The sequence below is a fragment of the Anomaloglossus baeobatrachus genome, chromosome 2 (assembly GCF_048569485.1).
Source record: "Anomaloglossus baeobatrachus isolate aAnoBae1 chromosome 2, aAnoBae1.hap1, whole genome shotgun sequence".
Taxonomy (NCBI): domain Eukaryota; kingdom Metazoa; phylum Chordata; class Amphibia; order Anura; family Aromobatidae; genus Anomaloglossus; species Anomaloglossus baeobatrachus.
This window is the reverse complement of record NC_134354.1, coordinates 771936743-771961984: the sequence shown is the minus strand read 5'-3', so window position 1 is coordinate 771961984 and position 25242 is coordinate 771936743. Positions and strand designations below refer to the sequence as shown.

The 25242-nt window shown below is 48.5% G+C and overlaps 1 protein-coding gene across 1 annotated transcript; it reads right to left on the bottom strand.

Moving 5' to 3' along the window:
- Positions 1–6267: 6267 nt before the first annotated feature.
- On the bottom strand, positions 6268–23864 carry HIKESHI (heat shock protein nuclear import factor hikeshi). The gene is made up of 5 exons (XM_075337553.1): positions 23722–23864; positions 19390–19627; positions 17650–17801; positions 15753–15871; positions 6268–7484 (listed from the first exon to the last, which is right to left on the bottom strand). Exons 1-5 carry the CDS (start codon positions 23749–23751, stop codon positions 7430–7432), a joined length of 594 nt encoding a protein of 197 aa, XP_075193668.1. The 5' UTR covers positions 23752–23864; the 3' UTR covers positions 6268–7429.
- Between the last annotated feature and the right edge of the window lie 1378 nt (positions 23865–25242).

The following is a 25242-nucleotide window of genomic DNA, read 5'->3' as shown; positions in this document are numbered from 1 at the left end:
GCCCCCATATACAGTGCAGCCAGAGTGCCCCCATATACAGTGCAACCAGAGTGCCCCCATATACAGTGCAGCCAGAGTGCCCCCATATACAGTGCAGCCAGAGTGCCCCCATATACAGTGCAGCCAGTGCCCCCATATACAGTGCAACCAGAGTGCCCCCATATACAGTGCAACCAGAGTGCCCCCATATACAGTGCAACCAGAGTGCCCCCATATACAGTGCAACCAGAGTGCCCCCATATACAGTGCAACCAGAGTGCCCCCATATACAGTGCAACCAGAGTGCCCCCATATACAGTGCAGCCAGAGTGCCCCCATATACAGTGCAGCCAGAGTGCCCCCATACACAGTGCAGCCAGAGTGCCCCCATAAACAGTGCAGCCAGAGTGCCCCCATAAACAGTACAGCCAGAGTGTCCCCATATACAGTGCAGCCAGTGTGCCCCCATATACAGTGCAGACAGAGTGCCCCCATATACAGTGCAGACAGAGTGCCCCCATATACAGTGCAGCCAGAGTGCCCCCATATACAGTGCAGAGTGCCCCCATATATAGTGCTGCCAGAGTGTCCCCATATGCAGTGCAGCCAGAGTGCCCCCATATGCAGTGCAGCCAGAGTGCCCCCATATACAGTGCAGCCAGAGTGCCCCCATATACAGTGCAGCCAGAGTGCCCCCATATACAGTGCTGCCAGAGTGCCCCCATATACAGTGCAACCAGAGTGTCCCCATATACAGTGCAACCAGAGTGTCCCCAAAAACAGTGCAGCCAGTGTCCCCATAAACAGTGCAGCGAGAGTGCCCCCATAAACAGTGCAGCCAGAGTGCGCCCATATACAGTGCAGCCAGAGTGCGCCCATATACAGTGCAGCCAGAGTGCCCCCCTATACAGTGCAGCCAGAGTGCCCCCCTATACAGTGCAACCAGAGTGCCCCCCTATACAGTGCAACCAGAGTGCCCCCATATACAGTGCAGCCAGAGTGCCCCCATATACAGTGCAACCAGAGTGCCCCCATATACAGTGCAGCCAGAGTGCCCCCATATACAGTGCAGCCAGAGTGGCTCCATATACAGTGCAGACAGAGTGCCCCCATATACAGTACAGCCAGAGTGTCCCCATAAATAGTGCAGCCAGAGTGCCCCCATATACAGTGCAGCCAGAGTGTCCCCATATACAGTGCAACCAGAGTGCCCCCATATACAGTGCAGCCAGAGTGTCCCCATATACAGTGCAGCCAGAGTGCCCCCATATACAGTGCAGCCAGAGTGTCCCCATATACAGTGCAGCCAGAGTGTCCCCATAAACAGTGCAACCAGAGTGCCCCCATATACAGTGCAGCCAGAGTGCCCCCATATACAGTGCAGCCAGAGTGCCCCCATATACAGTGCAACCAGAGTGCCCCCATATACAGTGCAACCAGAGTGCTCCCATATACAGTGCAGCCAGAGTGTCCCCATATACAGTGCAACCAGAGTGCCCCCATATACAGTGCAGCCAGAGTGCCCCCATATACAGTGCAACCAGAGTGCTCCCATATACAGTGCAGCCAGTGTCCCCATATACAGTGCAGCCAGAGTGCCCCCATAAACAGTACAGCCAGAGTGTCCCCATAAAGAGTGCAGCCAGAGTGCCCCCATATACAGTGCAACCAGAGTGCCCCCATATACAGTGCAGCCAGAGTGTCCCCATATACAGTGCAGCCAGAGTGCCCCCATATACAGTGCAACCAGAGTGCCCCCATATACAGTGCAGCCAGAGTGCCCCCATATACAGTGCAACCAGAGTGCCCCCATATACAGTGCAGCCAGAGTGTCCCCATATACAGTGCAGCCAGAGTGCCCCCATATACAGTGCAGCCAGAGTGCCCCCATATACAGTGCAACCAGAGTGCCCCCATATACAGTGCAGCCAGAGTGCCCCCATATACAGTGCTGCCAGAGTGTCCCCATATACAGTGCAGAGTGCCCCCATATGCAGTGCAGCCAGAGTGCCCCCATATACAGTGCAGCCAGAGTGTCCCCATATACAGTGCTGCCAGAGTGTCCCCATAAACAGTGCAGCCAGAGTGCCCCCATATACAGTGCAGCCAGAGTGCCCCCATATACAGTGCAACCAGAGTGTCCCCATATACAGTGCAGCCAGAGTGTCCCCATATACAGTGCAGCCAGAGTGCCCCCATATACAGTGCAACCAGAGTGTCCCCATATACAGTGCAGCCAGAGTGCCCCCATATACAGTGCAGCCAGAGTGTCCCCATATACAGTCATATGAAAAAGTTTGGGCGCCCCTATTAATGTTAACCTTTTTTCTTTATAACAATTTGGGGTTTTGCTATTTCATTTTCATATATCTAATAACTGATGGACTCAGTAATATTTCTGGATTGAAATGAGGTTTATTGCACTAACAGTACTCACTCAGTCCAGAAATAACCACACCGACAGCTTGAAAAGCAGAATTCTGAGCACTGCTGTAGCAGGGAGGGAGCACGTGTGGATCCGTGCCCTTGGTGTTGCTGTTAGCCTGTGACCCTTTCTGTGGCACCTTCTCACTAGTTGGACCCTCAAGTTTGAAACTTTTCGGGTCCCGCTCACCCGTATGGCTAACGGAGTGAGCTTGCTCTCAGGGTTCACACATAGGATTTCTTTGGACTGTATTGGGAAAGTCTTATCCCATCGGTGTGCTAGTTTCCCGATTTTGGAGTGGGTTGGGGATGAATCTTGAAGTCTTCACCCCCGTCGGGTAAACAGTGCAGCCAGAGTGTCCCCATAAACAGTGCCAGCCAGAGTGTCCCCATAAACAGTGCAGCCAGTGTCCCCATAAACAGTGCCAGCCAGAGTGTCCCCATAAACAGTGCCAGCCAGAGTGTCCCCATAAACAGTGCCAGCCAGAGTGTCCCCATAAACAGTGTCAGCCAGAGTGTCCCCATAAACAGTGCCAGCCAGAGTGTCCCCATAAACAGTGCAGCCAGAGTGTCCCCATAAACAGTGCCAGCCAGAGTGTCCCCATAAACAGTGTCAGCCAGAGTGTCCCCATAAACAGTGCCAGCCAGAGTGTCCCCATAAACAGTGTCAGCCAGAGTGTCCCCATAAACAGTGCAGCCAGAGTGTCCCCATAAACCGTGCAAGAGTGTCCCATAAACAGTGCCAGCCAGAGTGCCCCCATAAACAGTGCAGCCAGTGTCCCCATAAACAGTGCCAGCCAGAGTGTCCCCATAAACAGTGCCAGCCAGAGTGCCCCCATAAACAGTGCAGCCAGAGTGTCCCTATAAACAGAGTCAGCCAGGCTGAATGCCGCCATAACATAATTGCTGAAAACATACAGAGCTTGATAGATTAATGCCACAGTTTGCAAAGTCTTCTAGCACCATCTAATGGCGAAATTTATGTAGGACATCTGCTTTAACCTCACCTTTCCCATGATTACTGTAATATATATTTTGTCCATCAGCCGCCGTCAGTTTTTAAATGATTTTACAACTTTGTTTCTCTTTTGCATTAAATATTTTGTGATACAGATTTGTTGAGTTTGTTTAAATTAAGCTGAGCTGAATCGCTGTGGGACCTCGTGTGGATTACATCAGACCTGGTGGGGTGTTTGGGGGTTAATAAAGTGGTGAAAGAGGGTGTTTTTTGTCTTTTATTCCAAATTAAAGGATTTTTTCAGTGTTTGTGTTTATTTACTTTTACTAACAGATTAGTGATGCAGGTACCTCTTAGAAGCCTGCCATCACTAACCTAGGGTTTAGTAGCAGCTGTGGGCTGTTATTAACCCCTGCTATTACCTCGATTGCTACCGCACCAGGGCAACGGGAAGATCCGGGTAAAGCGCCGGGTTTGTCGTATCTAATGGATGCAACAATTCCAGGCATCTGGAGGCTGAAATTTTTAGGCTTGGTCTCCCCAGCCTGAGAATACCAGCCGCCAGCTGTTGGGCTTTTATCATGGCTGGGTATGAAAGGAGGGGGGGGGGGACACCACACATCGTTTTTTTATTTAAAAAATAAAAAAAAAAAAGCTGCATGCGTGGGTGGTGAGGGCGTCTGACTGCAACCCAAAACAGACGTCCATAGGCGGGGAAAGCAGTGCATATGTATGAGCCTAATAAGCGGCCCCAGAAGTGAATGGGGGGGGGAGGGGCCGCAGGAGCGTACAGGCGGAGCCTTGGTAAGTATGAAGCACCACACAGTTCTGGACTTTTACAGTCCGGGTCCGCCCATCACTAATTAAAGGTATCACACCATCAATAAAATGATCTGTTATTTAAATTTGATTTTTTGTTAAAAAAAAAATGGAAGACTTTTTAAATTGAAATTATAAATTTTTGGTTGAGGAGGTGAGCTGTGACGTCACCTGTTGTGAATACTGGATCCTTTTATCTACTGTATAAAGAGGTATGTGCATTGTACAGTAGGAGGAGGTGAGCTGTGACATCACCTATTGTGAATGCTGGATTCTGTGTTATCTACTGTATATAGGAGGTGTGTTATGCCATTGTACAAGAGGACAAGGAGAGCTGTGATATCACCCATTGTGAATGCTGGATCCTTTGTTATCTACTGTATATAGGAGGTGTGTTGTGTCATTGTACAGGAGGAGGAGGAGGTGAGCTGTGACATCACCTATTGTGAATGGTTGATCCTGTTGTCTACTGTGTATAGAGGTGTTATCAGTGATGGTAATGTGAGCTGTGACGTCACCTTTTGTGAATACTGGATCTTTTTATCTACTGTATAAAGAGGTATGTGCATTGTACAGTAGGAGGAGGTGAGCTGTGACATCACCTATTGTGAATGCTGGATCCTTTGTTATCTACTGTATATAGGAGGTGTGTTGTGTCATTGTACAGGAGGAGGAGGAGGAGAAGGTGAGCTGTTACATCACCTATTCTGAATGGTGGATCCTGTTGTCTACTGTATATAGAGGTGTTATCAGTGATGGTAATCTTGACTATGAGACTGTTGAAAAGCCTCTTGGATAGGGATGGGCGGTGTAAAAGTCCGGATCTGCACGGTTTCAAAGGTGCCCAGGCGCTGAGTCCAGGATTCTGGGTGTTTGATCCGGATACGAGGAATAGAAATTAAAAAAAAAAAAAAAAAAGGAAAACTAAAGAAACTAAGAATGAAGTGAGTGCATCATACTTACCAAGGCTCTGTAATGGCGCCAGACTGCTTCCAGGTCGCGCATTCACCTCCTGTGCGGCGCATTAGGCTCATTTCATATGCACTACTTTCCCCGTCCACCAGCTGTCCTGTCATCCGTGATTGGTTGCAGTCAGATGTGCCCCCAGCCTCTCTGCCTGCAACCAATCACAGGCGCTGTATGTGAGAGTCAGTACAGCGGTGTAAAAATAAATAATACCATTGGAGCAGGGTCCTCCCATATTCTGATACCCAGCACAAATAAAAGCCTATGGCTACAGACTGCAGCCTCCAGATGGGTGCTCATCTTGGCTAATCTAGGGCTTAGTGGCAGCTGTGAGCTGCGATTAATCCCTTATTACCCCGACTGCCACCACACCAGGGTAAATCGGGCAGAGCCGGGTAAAGTGCTGGGATTGTCACATCTAATGGATACGACAATCCTGGGCAGCTGCAGGCTGTTTTTTTAGGCTGGGGGGCTCCCAATATCCAGGGGTCTCCCCACCCTGAGAAAACCAGCCCCCAGCTGTCAGGCTTTATCATGGCTGGGTATCAAAATTGAGGGGGAACTGCACAGTTTTGTTTTTTTTTTATTATTGAAACATTTGAAGAAGAAAAAAAAAAAACCCGCATGCAGGCCTCTTATATTGATACACAGCCAAGTTAAGCGCACGGCTGGGGGTTGCAGTCTGCAGCCGTATGCTTTATCTGTGCTGGGTATCAATATGGGGGGACCCTACACCAAATTTATTTTTATACCACGATAGACGCACTGTGATTAGATGCAGTCAGCTGCCACACAGGGTGGGGGCGCGTCTGACTGCAACCAATCACAGATGCCGATGCGCGGGAAAAGCAGTGCATATGCATGAGCCTATTTATTGGCGCCGGAAACGAATGGGCGGCTGTGGGAGCAGTTACCACCGCACTGCAGCCTTGGTAAGTATAGCACACCTGCTCCTATCACCCTATCCCTTCTACCACCATTGTTATTCATCGGATTCTGGTCCTCATAGACTTATATGGGGACCGGTGTCCAGCTAGATATCGGGAATCAATTCCACGCCGGAACCCATTTTTTTTTTTAAATCCGGTTAGGTCTACCTTTAATACATAAAATCACTCAAATTTGTTATGGCACAAAAACTTTATTTAAAGCATAACTGTTATAGTAAAGCTCAAACTGTAACTTCACCGGATATAACGGACTCCATCTGCATCGTACGGTCCTGTAAAGCTGCAGTCGGACGCGGGCGGAGAGGTCCGATCCTCCATATATAAATATCCTGGTGCAGTATATTTGGCCTCCCGGAGAGCGGGGTATTATATACTACTACATACAGCTGCCGAACTAAACTTCTGACACATACCGGTAGCGTATAAACTACACACAGCACAAAAAGGGGGGTTTAGCGTCGCCCCAAGCAAAAAAAAAAAAAAAATCCCGTTAAATATTTTTCCTTACTTAGACATCACAATAAGCAGCCGAAAAATTTCACAAAAAAAAAAAAATTCAATAACAAAATCGGATATATAAAAATCTAAAAGAACAGCACCATTTTTTTTTTCTCTACGAAATCCTAAACTAACGGCTCATTGAGGGGAGAAAAAAAAAAAAATTGGGAAATTTAGCATTTGTATCATCAATGGTAACGAAGCCACAAAAATGGCGCAAATTGGCCAAAATTTATCTGATTGGAGAACCTGGCATAATTCAATTGGTCGGACATGTCCATGTCAATATGGTCAGCGCCGCGAAAAAAAAAAAAAAGGGCGACTATGGCTTTGGTACAATTTTTATTGGCCAAGAGCAAAGAGCCATTTTTTTTATTTTTTATTTTTTTTTATTAAATTTGCCTCAAATTATAACAAAACTTGTAAAATTTGCCCAAAATTTACCCAATTTTTTCTTTTTCATGTCCTAATTTTTTTTGGGGAGAAAAGAAAAAAAAATGTAAAAAATTTTTAGGATTTTCATTGCAAATGGTTAAATACAGCACAATCGTCTTAGTAAAGAACCTTAGAACAGGTTTAGTAAGGTAAAGGAGACCAGGCCTGGTCACTACGGTATTAACACTTTCATAGCCTCATAAAGCAGCCACCAATAGTCCAAAGCCCACCCCCATCATGTATCCTCGTCATAGTTAGCCATTATCTGCAGCGACGGCAGATACCGTGCCCGCGGGATTCACAACACTCTGCTGGAAGGAATGAAGACCAGCGCATCAAGTGTTAAAGAGGAGGCACGCAACGTCGTCCAGAACGCCGGTGGGTTGTCCACGTCTCCGGTTTACGTCTTCCAGAAGAAAGGGTTCTGGGCGAGACGCCGCTGAAAGCTCTCGTACCTAGGAGCAGGAAAAAAGGAAGAAAAAAAGTCAGAAATTGACATCCAATAGGTCACACTAGAGAGATCATTTCATGGCCAGCATGCAATTCTGCTTCAGACAAGTGCCCAATAACCAAAGAACCTGTAGGTTTGTGAAAATTGAGAGGTTTCTGCTGCAGACAGTTGCCAAACAGCCAGAAAAACTGTGGTTTGTGAAAAGCGAGGAGGTTTTTGATGCAGACAGTTGCCCAACAGCCAGAGAAACTGTGGTTTTTGTGAAAAGGGAGAGGTTTCTGCTGCAGACTGGTACACAGCAGCCAGAGAATCTGTGGGTTTGTGAAAAGGGAGAGGTTTCTGCTGCAGACTGGTGCCCAGCAGCCAGAAAACCTGTAGGTTTGTGAAAAGGGAGAGGTTTCTACTGCATACAGGTGCCCAACAGCCAGAGAACCAGTGGGTTTGGGTTTTTGATGCAGTTGCCCAACAGCCAGAACACTTGTAGGTTTGTGAAAAGGAAGAGATTTCTGCTGTGGACAAGTGCCAACAGTCAGAAAACCCGTGGCTTTGTGAAAAAGGAGAGGTTTCTGCTGCAGACAGTTGCCCACCAGCCAGAGAACCAGTGGGTTTCTGAAAAAGGAGAGGTTTCTGCTGCAGACAGCTGTCCAAAGCCAGAAAACCTGCGAGTTTTTGAAAAGGAGATTTCTGCTGTGGACAGGTGCCAATAGCCAGAAAACCTGTGGGTTTGTGAAAAGGGAGAGGTTTCTGCTGCAACCGGTGCTCAACAGCCAGAGAACCTGTGGGTTTGTGAAAAGGGAGAAGTTTCTGCTGCAGACAGGTGCCACCAGCCAGGAAACCTGTGGGTTTGTGAAAATGGAAAGGTTTCTGCTGCAGACATGTTCCCATTTTACAAACCCACAAGTTGTCTGGCTTTTGGACAACTGTCTGCAGCAGAAATATCTCCCTTTTCAGACAGTTGTCCAATAGCTAGACAACTTGTGGGTTTGTAAAATGGGAACATGTCTGCAACAGAAACCTCTCCCTTTTCACAAAGCCACAGGTTTTCTGGCTGTTGGCACCTGTCCAGAGCAGAAATCTCTTCCTTTTCACAAACCCACAGGTTGTCTGGCTGTTGGGCGAGATTTCTGCTGCAGACAGTTGCCCAACAGCCAGAGAAATTGTGGGTTTGTGAAAAGGAAGAGATTTCTGCTGCAGACAGTTGGCCAACAACCAAAGATTAGTTCTGCTCTAAGGTTTCTAAAGAGTGTGAGGGACCTACAGGGGAGCTATAAAATAATTCTTCACTTATTCATACAGTTATGTTCACAACAGGAAAGGCCGAGTAGAGCGAAAGTTCCAAGACTTTAGGGTTCCTAGACATGCGGCCATTTCCTTTTTTTTTCCTGGTTTTTTTTTTTTTTTTTTTTTAAGATCAATTTTTTTTTCCCCCTTGACATACGATGGCTTGATTGTTTGTGCAATGCTGTACAATGTATGATTTTTTTTCTTCTGTATTTTGTTTTTACAACGTTCACTTTGCAGAGGGAAAAAAATGACTTGTAACACTATTCAAAAGGCTCAGTATAGTTATGGTGAAAAAAAAAAAAAGTCTAACTTTCACTAGTTAAAAATAAGTGAAGAAAGAAAATAAAAACAAAAACTAGCAAACTAAAAACTTGTCATCAGTCGCCATTTCTCTTTTGTTTCACTGGGAGACACAGGCAAACAAGGGTGTGTGCTGCTGACACTACGCAACAAAAAGGTTTGCTCCTCCTCAGTAGTGTACACCCACTAACCCGAGCCAAGCTCATCAGTTTTAGCTTAGTGTCCGTAGGAGGCAGACAGGGGTGTGCACTCCGTCCCATTTCTACCTTAGATTTGTCATTTTTTATAAATGATTTCCCTTTTTCTTACCGCTTGTGATCGTGCACTATTGTGTAATCGCTTACTCTGTCACCTCACATAGAGAACGAGGGCAGTGTGGTCTTATCCACTCGTACCCTCTTTGGTCTGTCCGGCAAGACCCTACCCCCCTAACACATCAAGAGGGTCTCGGGGCAGCCAGGCGAATGGGCCTTGCCCCTATACCCATGTCCGCTCGGGGGAATATGGAACCGGTATTTTCCAGCAGCCAGACAGACCACGTAAAGGACCTCCGATGACCGTCTTCCATATAACTGCGAAGGAGTATTCCAGGTTCTTCACGACAGGTACCTTCCGCTATCAGTAGGTCCCGACAGTTGGCGGGCCTCCTTGTTGAATGACCTGCTCTTCCTTCCTCTGGCCTCTTATTCACTCATTTTTATATATGACATTCGGCGCGGCCTTAATGCTTCCCTCACCCCCACTTTTCTGACCAGAAATATACATCTACACCCTTATTGAGTCAATAGAGTGAACCTTTAATCCACAACCATGGATCTCCGGGTCAGTCTCCGCAGCTTCAGCACACACTACAGAACAGTGAACTCTTTCCAATTCCTCCAGGAGCCCCCCACTGCTCACAATAAGAGCGCACCCCATTTCCCCCCCTGAAGGAATAACGTGCATGTCGTGCCTCGGGGCTTGATCCGGTGACCCTGTACTGCGTGGTGTGAGGAGGAGCACGTGCTCAGTTCTAGGCAGGTCAGCCGGTTCTCAGAATCTTGTCAAGTTGAACAGTCATAGTCATGAAGATAACTTCTGAGTGTGATTGGGAGGTCTTCTGGGGTGTGATTTCCATCAGCAGCATCAGATGGTGGGGTTGCTGAGAGTCTAGTGGACCCTAGTAGAAAGGCCTCAGAGCTTGATGATGCCTCGGAGCTTGATCCTTATGCTACGTAGTCAGTTTCCTTCCATAGTCAGACTGGTCAGTCCCGGTCCTAATGTTGAAGGTCCATTTACTTTTACCTTTGCTCCTCTTCCTATGGTTTACAGTTATCATCCGTTCTCATTTGCTCATTGTCTCTGGCCTATCACATCCCGGGTGGCGCCATTTATACTCTCCTATTCCAGCATCTATCCTGGCTACATTACAATGTGGATGTTTGCTAACGAGTTCCAGCTCTGCAGCTAACGGCTTTAGGCAGAGACCATTGTTGCTTTCTCTGTGTATTCTCTTTTGCCTCTCCTACCTTTTGTTTTCTGTTAGGTTGTTAGGAGTTTAACCTTGTTTGCATTTATTATTTCGCTTTTGTCCATTTGTGCACATGTTTTATGTTTCCTCACTGTGGGTCCTTGTCCATCTCTTCATACTTGCCTCATCTTTGTTTGTAGTGCTTTGCAAACTCCCCTCAGGAGGTATGTGATACAACCCGTCAGCCTTTTAGTCAGACGGGTCCGGGTTGTGGATTTCTAATTTCGTGACTGGAAATATTGCAGTCTGTGCTGGAACCATTAGGGGCTGTGCAGCGAGAGATAAAGTCTGTACAGGAACCAGTAGGGTGCAAATACGGCAGCTGCGAGATGGTCTTCATTTCCCCTTTACCCGTGTTGGATTACATACAGCAGGACAGATTGCTTGTCAGTGCTTTTATTCTACGCATTGGTTGTAAAGTGGGTCTTCCTACATGTCCTCAGCTCCTGTACTTCCCCGCTCCTTTGCCCCCGGCTCAGGAGCACTTAAGGCGGTTTCTCGTTTACGTCCCTTTCCACTCAGGCCGCGATCCAACCAATAAGTCCATACCTCAACCACAGCTATTGAACGTTTACCTATGCAGACAACCACCTGGTACTCTGTCCACTTTGAGTTAGACCCACAAACCACACCACTAATCCAGATTGCCGCTGCGGTCCAAGTGCTCTGTCCACGATCCAGTGTATTAGACCCACCATCCCATCCAGGAACCACATGTGATCGCAACAGTGGCCCACGTGTTTTGCCCACTAAGTTACATTCACCATCTATTGCAAACCACAGGGCTGATAGGGTCTACTGAGGTTGGCAGTCCAAGAGCTCTGTCAACTATCCAGCGAGTCAGACCCACCATCTACCAAAATCCACATGGCTGATCGCAGAACGGGTCAAGTGGCCTCGGTTGTGGTCATTGTTTCAGCCTCCCTGTCTGTAACAAGAAGAGCTAAGTGACAAGAAACAGAATGGTTCAGAGCAGTGTCCTTCACAAGCTACAAAATATGAAAGACTCTTCAGCGTTGTAACCAGTTTTCGAACTTCATGGAAGGGGATTTTCTCCTCCTGCAAGACCTTGTATCCATGTTCAGTATTCCTAGTCAGGTTCTGGTTTCTCCATCCTGGTGATTAAGCTCAGTGCGGTTTCACCCAGCCAGCCATAAGGCGGGCACATACTGGGAAGAGTTAGCAGCAAGCTTAAAAAGCAGTTCCGTGAATCTTCAGCTGGAACCGTGGATCATAAAATCCTGTACGAGGGGCTGCTGATAAGTCTTTGGCTTTACCCAGAAAGAAACGAGATAGGATGATGAAACTTTACATTTATTCCACATACTCTCCAATGATGACAACACACTTCTTACATCGGTATTCGAAGTTCTGTAAGCCTAGCAAAAAGAAGGATTTCGGTTGTACCTCAAACCAGGCATCTGTAACAGAAATGGTGTGAAATTTGGTACCCTTAAGATGTTTCTTCAGGTTTGGAAACAGATGATAGTTGGAGGGAGCTAGATCTGGTGAATAAGGTGGGTGGTCACCAGCTGGAAGCCCAGCTCTGACAGTTTAGCCGTGGTCGCTTGTGCAGCGTGATCAGAGGCGTTGCAGGAACAAGATCCCTTTGGACAGCTTGCCGCACCTTTTGGCCTTCAGAGCCGCCTTCAATTGGTCCAGAAGTTCAATGTAATACCTTGCATTGAAGGTGGAACCCTTTTGAAGGTTGTGTGGCGCCCTGGACAAGCCAGGACGTCACAAGCACTACACCAACACACCCCACACTCCCGGTCAGGCACACCGAAGTCAGACAAAAACCCTTGTTGCCTCCCTCCAGGGGCTGATGATCACACCAGGGGGTGGGCCAGGCGGTTGGTCACGCCCACCGAGGAGTTCACAGTACTGGAGGCGGGAAAAGGAGAGAGTTGAGCTCGAGAGTTTGAAGTGGAAGGAGGGAAGTGGTAAAGGAGCGGACAGAAAGTGGTCCGAGTGTGTGGCCCGGACGGAACAGCAAGGTTGGCAGACGGTGGTGACCGTCTGCAGGAGAGGCCAATTGGAGCTAGCCGTAAGGACCGTGGACGGGCGGTGGCCCGGCGGTACCGGACCGGTACGCAAAGAGAAGCCAGCACCATCCGGCAGGGGCTTACGGACCCCGGCAAAGCTAGGAGTCGCCGTGCAATTTGCCAAATCCGTTAGCGAAGGGAACCTCCTGGGTTTCCCAGCAGCCAAGTCCCAACAGAAGGCAACAGTCCAACCGAGAGAGGGAAACACAGTCACCGCCAAGGCTACAGTTCCCAGGGCCAGAGCCTGCGGGCAAAAGGGGCTCCTTCAGCCTCCATCCAAGCTGGGGAGCGGGTTACCGGTGGGAACCCATTGGAACCGTTTACATTACACAGGTGCAGGGAAAGGCAGTCACCATCAACCTGCCGGGAGAAACAACACCGCGGCCGTCTGTGGGACCCGTCCATCCAGCCGTTTGTTTTACCGGAGACTCTGTGTACATCATTGGCTGAGTGAGTACCACCGTGCCGTGCGGCACAGCGCTGCCCCTGCGACCATGCACCTCGCCAGGCCCCGTAACCCGCCTGCCATCCTTCCCTACCCCATCACCGGGCCCCGGGACAACCAACCCCCTACCCACAGAGGGGAGAACTAACATCCAGGCTGCTCCCTGTCATCGCTCCCGGGATCCCCGTTCAGAGCAGTGGTGGTGTCACCAATCTCACCACAACTGTGGGTGGCGTCACGGACAATATCCAATCCCCACAATCAAAACCCCCTTTTCACTCATGGGCGAGGAGCACCGCTCGAGTCCCAGGGATCCGGCCCACCGCTCGAGCCACCACCGAGCAGCAGCGGCAGCAGCAGCCGGACCCGAGCAGTGGGAGAGTGCAGCGTCCCCTCCTCCGCCCGCGACAGTAGTCCACTAGCAGCACACTCTCCTTATCCCAGAACACAAGATACAATCACCTTAGTGGCTGATTTTTGCACCCTGAACTTCTTTGGATGAGGAGAACCACTGTGCCTACACTCTTGACTGCTCCTTGTTTTCAGGGTCATACAAATAAATCCAGGTCTCATCCAGAGTGACCAGTCGCTCCAGGAAGTTCTTATCAGACCGGAAACTCTGACAAATGGACCAGGAAGTTGTCACTCGCTGCTTCTCTGATCTGTTGTCAGACATTTGGGGATCGACTTTGCAGAAGCTTCCTCATGTCTAAATGTTCATGGATAATGACACAAACACGTTCACGGGAAATCCCCATGATGTCTGCTATTGCTTTAGCTGAAATTGGTGGATTCTCCAGTATGAGGTGGTGCACAACATCGGCGATATCCGGAACAACAACCACTCTCGGTCGTCCAGGACGTTCCTCATCATTGGTGCTGAAGTCGCCCGTTTTAAATTTGGCAACCCAGTTCTTAACTGTGGAATATGAAGGGCATTGACCCCCCAATGTCTGCGACATATCACCATGAATATCCTTCACAGACTTTCCTTACAAAAACATGAATTTTATCACTCCTCTGCTCTCCGTTGCTGTGAATATCGCATTAGACTCCACCATTTTTTCCCGCGTGCGTACAACACTGTTAGACATATATTAGACACATAAATCTTTAATGTGATGTAACATTGTTTACCATAGAAAAAAAAAGATCACAGAGCCAAAGACTTATCAGCAGCCCCTCGTAGAATAGCCGAAGTGAAGCAGTTCTACGTTTTCTCAGTCGGAGCCGAAGCTCCTCAACTGAGATGATGTAGAATCCTTAAGTGAAGCAGTTCAGTGATTCCTCCATCTGGAACCAAAGCTCCTCAACTGTGAATCATGTAGAGCCTAACAACATGTGACATAAGCAAGGCCCTTTTATACCACTCCTTTCTCTTGCAGGATTGGTTAGAGATGGCTACTGTGTCATTGGTCGCAAGTTCAATCCTACTGTATAACTTTCCACCGAACTATGCAGGAGCTGAGGCAATACACATTTATAGACAATAGGGCTCCGATCAGTCTGGGAAGAGACAATGGTTAACTTCTCTTGATTTAACAAACAAAAGGACCCATACGCCTGGCCTAATTAAGAACAGTTTACCTTCACACAAGGGTAAAACGCTTGGTGGTCACACTCGCCTTACAATCTTTGATATTTTATGAGCTGAACTCAAAGATCTGAGACTTTCTACGGACACAAAAGGCCTTTTTCTCTCAAATATTATTCAAAAATTTGTCTAAATCTGAGATAGTGAGCACTTCTCCTTTACTGAGATAATCCTGTGAAGGTAGCCTGGGCTATAGATTGTTTGTTCAAACGTAATAAGATTATCTGTGTATGTAAATAATCAAAATATAGATGTAGTTGCATAATTATCTGTGTGTCTATATGACAATTGCACAGACGCCATAATATGATTCTAAGCTGTATGTTCAACAGAGGGTTAACTAAGGACAAGTGAACAGATGTATAAACAATGAACAGAGAAAGTATTTATGCTTATCAGTAGGTTCACACAAAAGGAGGAATATGTCATCTGTGGGATGAAATGTGGGTTTCTATGTCCCTACGCACCTCCCTGTACTGTTTTGATGTGTGAGAAAAGACAGATTGATAATTTGTACATGTCTGAAGGTTGAAATGCAATACTAATATCTGATCTATGGAATACACAAGTTCAGACGCAAACCTGAGCTCAATCAGAGAACATGTCCTGTGTTCATTGATTACCGAGTCTCATAATATCTGTGCAGATACCTAATTTGGCCCCGTGCCTCTGGTGCCCTGAACAAAGACTCCATTTGCAGTCTTACCCAAATTTCTCCCTTGACAATCCATCCACCTCACAGGTGTGGGATATCAACATGCTGGTTAGACAGCATTATTATTGCACAGGTGTGTCTTACGCTGGCCACAATAAAATGTGATTCTAAAATGTGCACTTTTTCGGGGGTGTCGGGGGGGGTGGCAGTTCAGGTTGTTGATCGTTGGTCCACTCCTCTTCAATGGCTGTAGATTCCGGACCCCAGTGCCAAAATCTAGGACACGCTCCCCACTTAATATGCACCATTTACAATACTGATGTCTTCTGAGAAGCCTTTGGTACCCCTGAGACACGAGGGCCCTCTGTTTGCCTATATGTTCAACCAACTATACAAAACCAAAAACAGCCATATGGAGCCCCCAAATACCTCTTCTCACCATTTTAGAACCACGTTTGATGGTATGAAGACCTCTGTTGGGTTTGGGGTCATCTGCGCCTGCGTCACCGCAAACGATGAAGCAAAGTTAAAAAAGCTGTCCAGCATTTTTTGGGTGAACTGAAAGAAAAATTACATTTGTCATATTACAATGAATGTACGCGAGTATGTACGGGGGGTTTTTTTTTCCCCTTTTACAGTCATGGCCAAGTGATGGCCCCCTTGAAATGGTTTAAAAAAGGTAAGTATTTCATCCAGAAAATTATTTCAATTACACAATTTGCTATGCATATGTTAATTCCCTTTGTATGTATTGGAACAACACAAAAAAAAACAAAAAAAAAACCACAGGGAAAAAAAGGGTCATAATTTCACGCAAGACCACAAAAATGATCCGGACAAGACTGTTGCCCCCCTCAACTTAATATTTGGTTGCACTTCCTTTGGATTAAATAACTGATCAATCGCCTCCTATACCCGTCCACAGCTTCTTCCTCCTCTCACCTTGAATCTCGAACTCTTTATAATCTGCTCCAGGTCTCTCATATTTGAAGGCGTCTTCTCTTCACCCATCAGCAATTTTAAGATCTCTCCGCAGGTGTCAATGGGATTTAGATCTGGACTCATTGCTGCCACTTCAGAACTCTCCAGCGCATTGTTTCCATCCATTTCTGGGGCTTCTTGAAGTGTTTTGGGTCACTGTCATGCTGGAAGACCCCTAACCTAGGACGCAAATCTATAATCTGACACTGGGCACTACATTGCCATCCAAAATCCCTTGCTAATCTTCAGATTTTATGATGCCTTGCACACAGTCAAGGCCCCCAGTGTCAGAAGCAGCAAAACATCACCAAAACATCTCTGACCTCCACCATATCTGACTGTAGGTGCTGTGTTCTTTTCTTTGTAGGCTTCACTTCATTTTCGGTAAACAGTAGAATAATGTGCTTCATCAAAAACCTCGACCTTGGTCTCATCTTTCCCAGAAGGATTTTGGCTTACACTAGTTTTTTTATGTCTGTGTCAGCAATGGGGTCCTCCTGGGTCTCCTCCATAGCGTTTCATTTCACTCATATATAGACGAATAGTTCGCGCTGACATTGATTCTCCCAGAGCCTGCAGGACAGCTGGAATTTCTTTGGAACTTGATTGAGGCTTATCCACCATCCAGACTATCCTGCGCTGCAACCTTTCATCAATTTTTCTCTGCCGACCACATTCAGGGAGGTAAGCTAAAGTACCATGTGTTGTAAACTTCTTGATTATGTTGTGCACTGTGGACAAAGGAACATCAAGATCTCTGGAGATGGACTTGTAACTGAGATTGTTGATATTTTTCAGCTATTTTGGCTCTCTAGACCTCACAGTTTTCTTCTCTTTCTGTTCTCCATGCTTAGTGTGGCACACACAGACATACATATCAACTTCTCCCCTTTTTACCTGGTTTCAGGTGTGATTTTCATATTGCCCACACCTGTTACTTACCACAGGTGAGATGAAACGAGCATCACATGCTTGAAACAAAGTTGTGTAGCCACAATTTTGGAAAGATGGCAACAATTTTATGCAGCCTATTTTTGTGGTTTTGTGTGAAATTAGGTGCAATTTGCTTTTTCTTTCCAAATATTTTTTTTTTTTTGCATTGTTCCAATACACACAAAGGAAATAAACATGTATAACAAAAAATGTGTAATTGCTATACTTTCCTGAGAGAAATACTGCATTATCTGGAATAGTTTCAAATATACAATATTAGAAATAAAGTTGCACTTCTAGAAGTTGTGGCCTCAAAGCGGCACCATTGCACCATATGGCGACTCATGCAAAGACCTCTGTAAAGCCCCTGGTGTCTATTAGATGTGTAAGCGTATGCTAAAGCTTATCTGTCCTCTACTTGCCTGGGTGAACGAGTCCACAGTTGATACGGCCGCGCTGGCTACTGGTGTCTGCTGCGCCAACTGCTCCAACAGCTCCACCGAGATCCCAATCTGTGCGACTGAAGGCGTCTGCGGTAAACTCATTGCCCCAAAAGGGTGCTGCGTCCCTTCTCCTGAGAGAACAAACATATACATCATACATGGATCTTGGACATTATAAAGGAATTCTGCTATATCCATAGTGGGGCAGTATTATAACAGTTATATTCTTGTACATAGGGGGCAGTATTATAGTAGTTATATTCTTGTACATAGGGGGCAGTATTATAGTAGTGATATTCTTGTACATAGGGGGCAGTATTATAGTAGTGATATTTTTGTACATAGGGGGCAGTATTATAGTAGTGATATTCTTGTACATAGGGGGCAGTATTATAGTAGTTATATTCTTGTACATAGGAGCAGTATTATAGTAGTTATATTCTTGTACATAGGAGCAGTATTATAGTAGTTATATTCTTGTACATAGGGGCAGTATTATAGTAGTTATATTCTTGTACATAGGGGCAGTATTATAGTAGTTATATTCTTGTACATAGGGGGCAGTATTATAGTAGTTATATTCTTGTACATAGGGGGCAGTATTATAGTAGTTATATTCTTGTACACAGGGGCAGTATTATAGTAGTTATATTCTTGTACATAGGAGCAGTATTATAGTAGTTATATTCTTGTACATAGGGGACAGTATTATAGTAGTTATATTCTTGTACATAGGGGACAGTATTATAGTAGTTATATTCTTGTACATAGGGGCAGTATTATAGTAGTTATATTCTTGTACATAGGGGGCAGTATTATAGTAGTTATATTCTTGTACATAGGGGGCAGTATTATAGTAGTTATATTCTTGTACACAGGGGCAGTATTATAGTAGTTATATTCTTGTACATAGGAGCAGTATTATAGTAGTTATATTCTTGTACATAGGGGACAGTATTATAGTAGTTATATTCTTGTACATAGGGGACAGTATTATAGTAGTTATATTCTTGTACATAGGGGGCAGTATTATAGTAGTTATATTCTTGTACATAGGGGGCAGTATTATAGTATATTCTTGTACATAGGGGGCAGTATTATAGTAGTTATATTCTTGTACATAGGGGGCAGTATTATAGTAGTTATATTCTTGTACATAGGGGGCAGTATTATAGTAGTTATATTCTTGTACATAGGGGCAGTATTATAGTAGTTATATTCTTGTACATAGGGGCAGTATTATAGTAGTTATATTCCTGTACATAGGGGACAGTATTATAGTAGTTATAGTCTTGTACATAGGGACAGTATTATAGTAGTTATATTCTTGTACATAGGAGCAGTATTATAGTAGTTATATTCTTGTACATAGGGGCAGTATTATAGTAGTTATATTCTTGTACATAGGGGGCAGTATTATAGTATATTCTTGTACATAGGGGGCAGTATTATAGTAGTTATATTCTTGTACATAGGGGGCAGTATTATAGTAGTTATATTCTTGTACATAGGGAGCAGTATTATAGTAGTTATATTCTTGTACATAGGGAGCAGTATTATAGTAGTTATATTCTTGTATATAGGGGCAGTATTATAGTAGTTATATTCTTGTACATAGGGGGCAGTATTATAGTAGTTATATTCTTGTACATAGGGGGCAGTATTATAGTAGTTATATTCTTGTACATAGGGGGCAGTATTAACATATTAATTACTCACCAGACTTCAGGCCGGATATCTTGAATATGGCGCTGGGTTTTTCATTTGTGATGAATCCAAGTAGCTGCCAGACGGGCATGCCGCTGTGGTCAGGGTAGGAGATGTACACAGATCCCCCCATTCTCTCTGGGAAGGGGATTGTCCCCAGCATGAACACAACCACGTGGTTGATGCTCTCATAGTCAGGCAGGTTAAAGACGAACTTATCCTCTGCTATCTGCTGGGCATCTGTCTGCACCTACAGAGACAAGAGGATGAATTTAGTGGACACACTTATCCCCTGAGCGCTGAGCAGTAGCCCCCAGCTCTGCTGATGGGTGGGGGGCGCATATGCTGCAATCTCCTGTGTAACTGCAGCCGAGACGTCAGGGTGCAAAGTGCATTTAGCGATCACCACGGAAGCTGGGACAAAACGTGCCCGGAGTGCAGTCACTGCTATGCTGGAAGCTGTGATGTCACGAGGTAGAGTGTTACCCCGCTTGGTGACATCAGAGCCCGTATTACCCCAATATTGTGACATCACTGTGTGCACTAACCTGTACGGTGGTATTACCTTCAATTTTTGTTACGCACTGCCGCAAAGCAATATTACAGAGATCTCCAACCATTCGAGTGCTCACCCTGAAAATGTGACATCACCGTGCCCCTTACCCCGCAGGGTGACATCGCCGTGCCCCTTACCCCGCAGGGTGACATCGCCGCACCCCTTACCCTGCAGGGAGACATCGCCACACCCCTTACCCTGCAGGGAGACATCGCCGTGCCCCTTACCCCGCAGGGTGACATCGCCGCGCCCCTTACCCCGCAGGGTGACATCGCCGTGCCCCTTACCCCGCAGGGTGACATCGCCGTGCCCCTTACCTCGCAGGGTGACATCGCCGTGCCCCTTACCCCGCAGGGTGACATCGCCGCACCCCTTACCCTGCAGGGAGACATCGCCGCGCCCCTTACCCTGCAGGGAGACATCGCCGCGCCCCTTACCCCGCAGGGCGACATCGCCGCGCCCCTTACCCCGCAGGGCGACATCGCCGCGCCCCTTACCCCGCAGGGCGACATCGCCGCGCCCCTTACCCCGCAGGGCGACATCGCCGCGCCCCTTACCCCGCAGGGCGACATCGCCGTGCCCCTTACCCCGCAGGGCGACATCGCTGTGCCCCTTACCCCGCAGGGCGACATCGCTGTGCCCCTTACCCCGCAGGGCGACATCGCTGTGCCCCTTACCCCGCAGGGAGACATCGCTGTGCCCCTTACCCTGCAGGGAGACATCGCCACACCCCTTACCCCGCAGGGAGACATCGCCACACCCCTTACCCCGCAGGGAGACATCGCCGCGCCCCTTACCCCGCAGGGAGACATCGCCGCGCCCCTTACCCCGCAGGGAGACATCGCCGCGCCCCTTACCCCGCAGGGTGACATCGCCGTGCCCCTTACCCCGCAGGGTGACATCGCCGTGCCCCTTACCTCGCAGGGTGACATCGCCGTGCCCCTTACCTCGCAGGGTGACATCGCCGTGCCCCTTACCTCGCAGGGTGACATCGCCGTGCCCCTTACCTCGCAGGGTGACATCACCGTGCCCCTTACCCCGCAGGGTGACAGCGCCGTGCCCCTTACCCCGCAGGGTGACATCGCCGCGCCCCTTACCCCGCAGGGTGACATCGCCGCGCCCCTTACCCCGCAGGGTGACATCGCCGCGCCCCTTACCCCGCAGGGTGACATCGCCGCGCCCCTTACCCCGCAGGGTGACATCGCCGCGCCCCTTACCCCGCAGGGTGACATCGCCGCGCCCCTTACCTCGCAGGGTGACATCGCCGTGCCCCTTACCCCGCAGGGTGACATCGCCGCGCCCCTTACCCCGCAGGGTGACATCGCCGCGCCCCTTACCTCGCAGGGTGACATCGCCGTGCCCCTTACCCCGCAGGGAGACATCGCTGTGCCCCTTACCCCGCAGGGTGACATCTCCGTGCCCATTACCCCGCAGGGAGACATCGCTGTGCCCCTTACCCTGCAGGGTGACATCGCCGCGCCCCTTACCCCGCAGGGTGACATCGCCGCGCCCCTTACCCCGCAGGGTGACATCGCCGCGCCCCTTACCTCGCAGGGTGACATCGCCGCGCCCCTTACCCCGCAGGGTGACATCGCCGCGCCCCTTACCTCGCAGGGTGACATCGCCGCGCCCCTTACCCTGCAGGGTGACATCGCCGCGCCCCTTACCCTGCAGGGTGACATCGCCGCGCCCCTTACCCTGCAGGGTGACATCGCCGCGCCCCCTTACCCCGCAGGGTGACATCGCCGCGCCCCTTACCCCGCAGGGAGACATCGCTGTGCCCCTTACCCCGCAGGGAGACATAATTATGGATATTACCCTGTATTGTGATATTGATGTCGGCACATTACCAGCTGTGAGAAGCCGTCCTTTCTCCAGTGGGACCCTAAACCTAATACTTATCACACGTGCCTCTCCGGGGGTAAAACTTACACATATAAAGGGCCAGTAGGATCCAGCACTAAATATGGACGGCTAGGCCTCATTGAGACGATAGGTGAGAGCTGTGCGGGAAAAACTATTTTTCATGTACATGGTCTATGACAGTCTATGGCCATATCGGAGACTGCTTTCATTTAAGTACGGGCCGTTTTTCACAGACTGCAGAAACCATCAGGTTTTTGTGTTTTTTCTTTTCTATTTCATTAAACATATGATAAAAGCTGACGAAACTCAGATCAGCCCAATATACAGACTGTCACCTCCAACAGTGTATACGTACTGCAAAAGACTGAGCAGCGCCTCTGCACGGAACAACGCAAGTGTGAACAGGGGCAACGCTGTGACCGGATCATATATCAGCAATTGTAACATTATCTGCCCCCCCCCCCCCCCAACACTACCCCCCTCCTCCCAACATTATGGCATTACCCCTCTCCCCCCACACACATTACCCCCCTCCTCTGTACAACCTGACATTATCCCCCACTCACCCTGACATTACCCCCAGCGCACCATTAACCCCCACTCGCCCTAATGCTACCCTCCCCCCCATGCCCTGACATTACCCCCGTACACTGACAGTACTCCCAGTAAATGTTCCCCCATGTTATTTATGAGAGGCCCCCCCACCCCGTTATTTATGAAGGGGCCCCCCATCCCATGTTCTTTATGAGGGCCCCCCACCCTATTATTTATGAAGGGGCCCCCTCACCATGTTATATATGAGGGGCCCCCCTCCACCATGTTATTTATGAGGGTTCCCCCCCATCCCCATGTTATTTATGAGGGGTCCCCCCACCCCATGTTATTTATGAGGGGTCCCCCCGCCCCATGTTATTTATGAGGGGTTCCCCCGCCCCATGTTATTTATGAGGGGTCCCTCCACCCCATGTTATTTATGAGGGGTCCCCCCACCCCATGTTATTTATGAGGGGTCCCCCCACCCCATGTTATTTATGAGGGGTCCCCCCCGCCCCATGTTATTTATGAGGGGACCCCATCCCATTATTTATGAAGGGGCCCCCTCACCATGTTATATATGAGGGGCCCCCCTCCACCATGTTATTTATGAGGAGTCCCCCCCCACCCCATTTTATTTATGAGGGGTCCCCCTGCCCCATGTTATTTATGAGGGGTCCCCCGCCCCATGTTATTTATGAGGGGTCCCCCCACCCCATGTTATTTATGAGGGGTCCCCCTGCCCCATGTTATTTATGAGGGGTACCCCCACCCCATATTATTTATGAGGGGTCCCTCCACCCCATGTTATTTATGAGGGGGCCCCCATTCCATGTTATTGAGGGGCCCCCCAGCCAATGTTATTTATGAGGGGTACCCCCACCCCATATTATTTATGAGGGGTCCCTCCACCCCATTTTATTTGAGGGGTCCCCCTGCCCCATGTTATTTATGAGGGGGCCCCCATTCCATGTTATTGAGGGGCCCCCCAGCCAATGTTATTTATGAGGGGTACCCCCACCCCATATTATTTATGAGGGGTCCCTCCACCCCATTTTATTTGAGGGGTCCCCCTGCCCCATGTTATTTATGAGGGGTCCCCCCACCCCATGTTATTTATGAGGTGCCCCCACCCCCATGTTATTTATGAGGTGCCCCCACCCCCATGTTATTTATGAGGTGCCCCCACCCCCATGTTATTTATGGGGGGCCCCCCACCTAATCCTGGGGACCAGCGAGAATCTCTGTATTTGTGTAATATAGCAGCAGCACAATAGGTCTCTGCCCCTGCATCAGTCTGACAGGATTTCCTCAGCTGCATGGAGGACTACTATTCCCAGCATGTCCTGGCAGGAAGACAATGGATTACTGTGAGACACGTGACTCACCAGCCTCCCCGCCACCAGGCAGCCGAACATGTCTGCAGGCCGGCGCTGTCCGCAGCCTCCCCGGGCTCTGTGTGTCCCCCGCCCGCTCCCGTCCAGAAACTTCCAGAAATCCTGAGACCAGGCGGCGTGAGAGCTCCAAAAACACAATACGCGCAGCAGCCCCGCCCGTCCGAGGCTCAAGGCGCCATATTGGAAACTGGCAGAGCACAAAACATAAGCCCGTCAGCGCGTCCGACGACCACGGGCACTGCCTGATCACGTGACCCAGCTAGAGTCAGCCATGTTGGAAGAGGGCATCGTTCTGTCAACTATGCAAACCTCAGAAAACAAAAGAGGAGCTGAAGCTTTACTTCTTATGTCCAGAGAATTGTTAGAAGCTCTTGGGGACTTTTTTTCCCCTTTTTTTTCTTCTTCACATTCCATTCAATAGGGACCCTAAATCTACAGAATAGAGCATGGACCTGGGAATATTTACAAAATCCTGGCAACAGATTGGAAATCTCCTCCAAATACGCAATCGTATTCGCTTCTTTCAGTCATGCGTACGGGTGAAGCGCTGACCGCCGACACTTCTGGGTCAGGGCGATGTCAGCAGCGTGATCAGGTCATCTGATCACGCTGCTGATATCACTTGTCGGGCATACATACTGTGGCAGAAGTTTCTTGTAAGTGCTCCAGTGGAGCGTAAGACACCGAAGATTTATTGTAATTGGGGAGACGGGGGTTATTTGAGGACATAGTTTGGGGAGTAAGGAAGGTGGGATGGGTGCTAACAGAATAAGGAGTGATGAGAGGATGGGTGCTGATAGAGAATAGGGAGTGAGAGGGGGGAATTTGAGGACACAGTTTGGAAAGCGAGGGAGGGGATGTTTCTGGACAATATATGAAGCGACAAGGTGAAGTATGATAACACAGTATGAGGAATGAGGGGGATGGACACGGATACAGTATGGGGAGTGGGGGGATGTATGAGGACACAGTATGCTGAGCGAGGGGGGATGGATGCGGACTCAGTATGGTGACCTGGGGGGATGGGTGCAGACACAGTATGGCGTGCCAGGGGGAATGGGTACAGACATAGTATGAGGAGTGAGGGTGATGGGATGAGTGCAGACACAGTATGAGTGAGGGAGGATGCATGTGGACACAGTATGGTGAGCGAGTGGGGGTATAATGCAGGTGGGTGCTGATATAGATAAGGAAGCATTGGGGGGATGTATGAGGACAGTATGGGTAATGGGGGGGGGTGGATGTGGACACAGTATGGGGAGTGGAGTCGATGTATGAGGACACAGTATGGTGATCCGGTGGGATGGGTATTCACTCAGTATGGTGAGGCACTGGGGATGGGTGCAGACACATTATGGTGAGTGAAGGGGGGATGGGTGCGGATTGAGTATGGTGAGTGAGTGGAAGATGGGTGTGGACTCAGTATGGTGCGCCAGGGGAGGATGAGTGCAGACACAATATGGGGAACGAAGGGGGGATGGGTGCCAACACAGTAGGAAGAGATAGGGTGAT

Excerpts from the sequence above, each read along its gene's own strand:
- HIKESHI (XM_075337553.1), bottom strand. The coding sequence starts at position 23,751 with ATGTTCGGCTGCCTGGTGGCGGGGAGGCTG. Across the intron at positions 17,802-19,389 it reads GATATCCGGCCTGAAGTCTG|GAGAAGGGACGCAGCACCCT; the intron begins GTGAGTAATTAA and ends TTGTTCTCTCAG. Across the intron at positions 7,485-15,752 it reads TCAAACGTGGTTCTAAAATG|GTACGAGAGCTTTCAGCGGC; the intron begins GTGAGAAGAGGT and ends TCCTGCTCCTAG.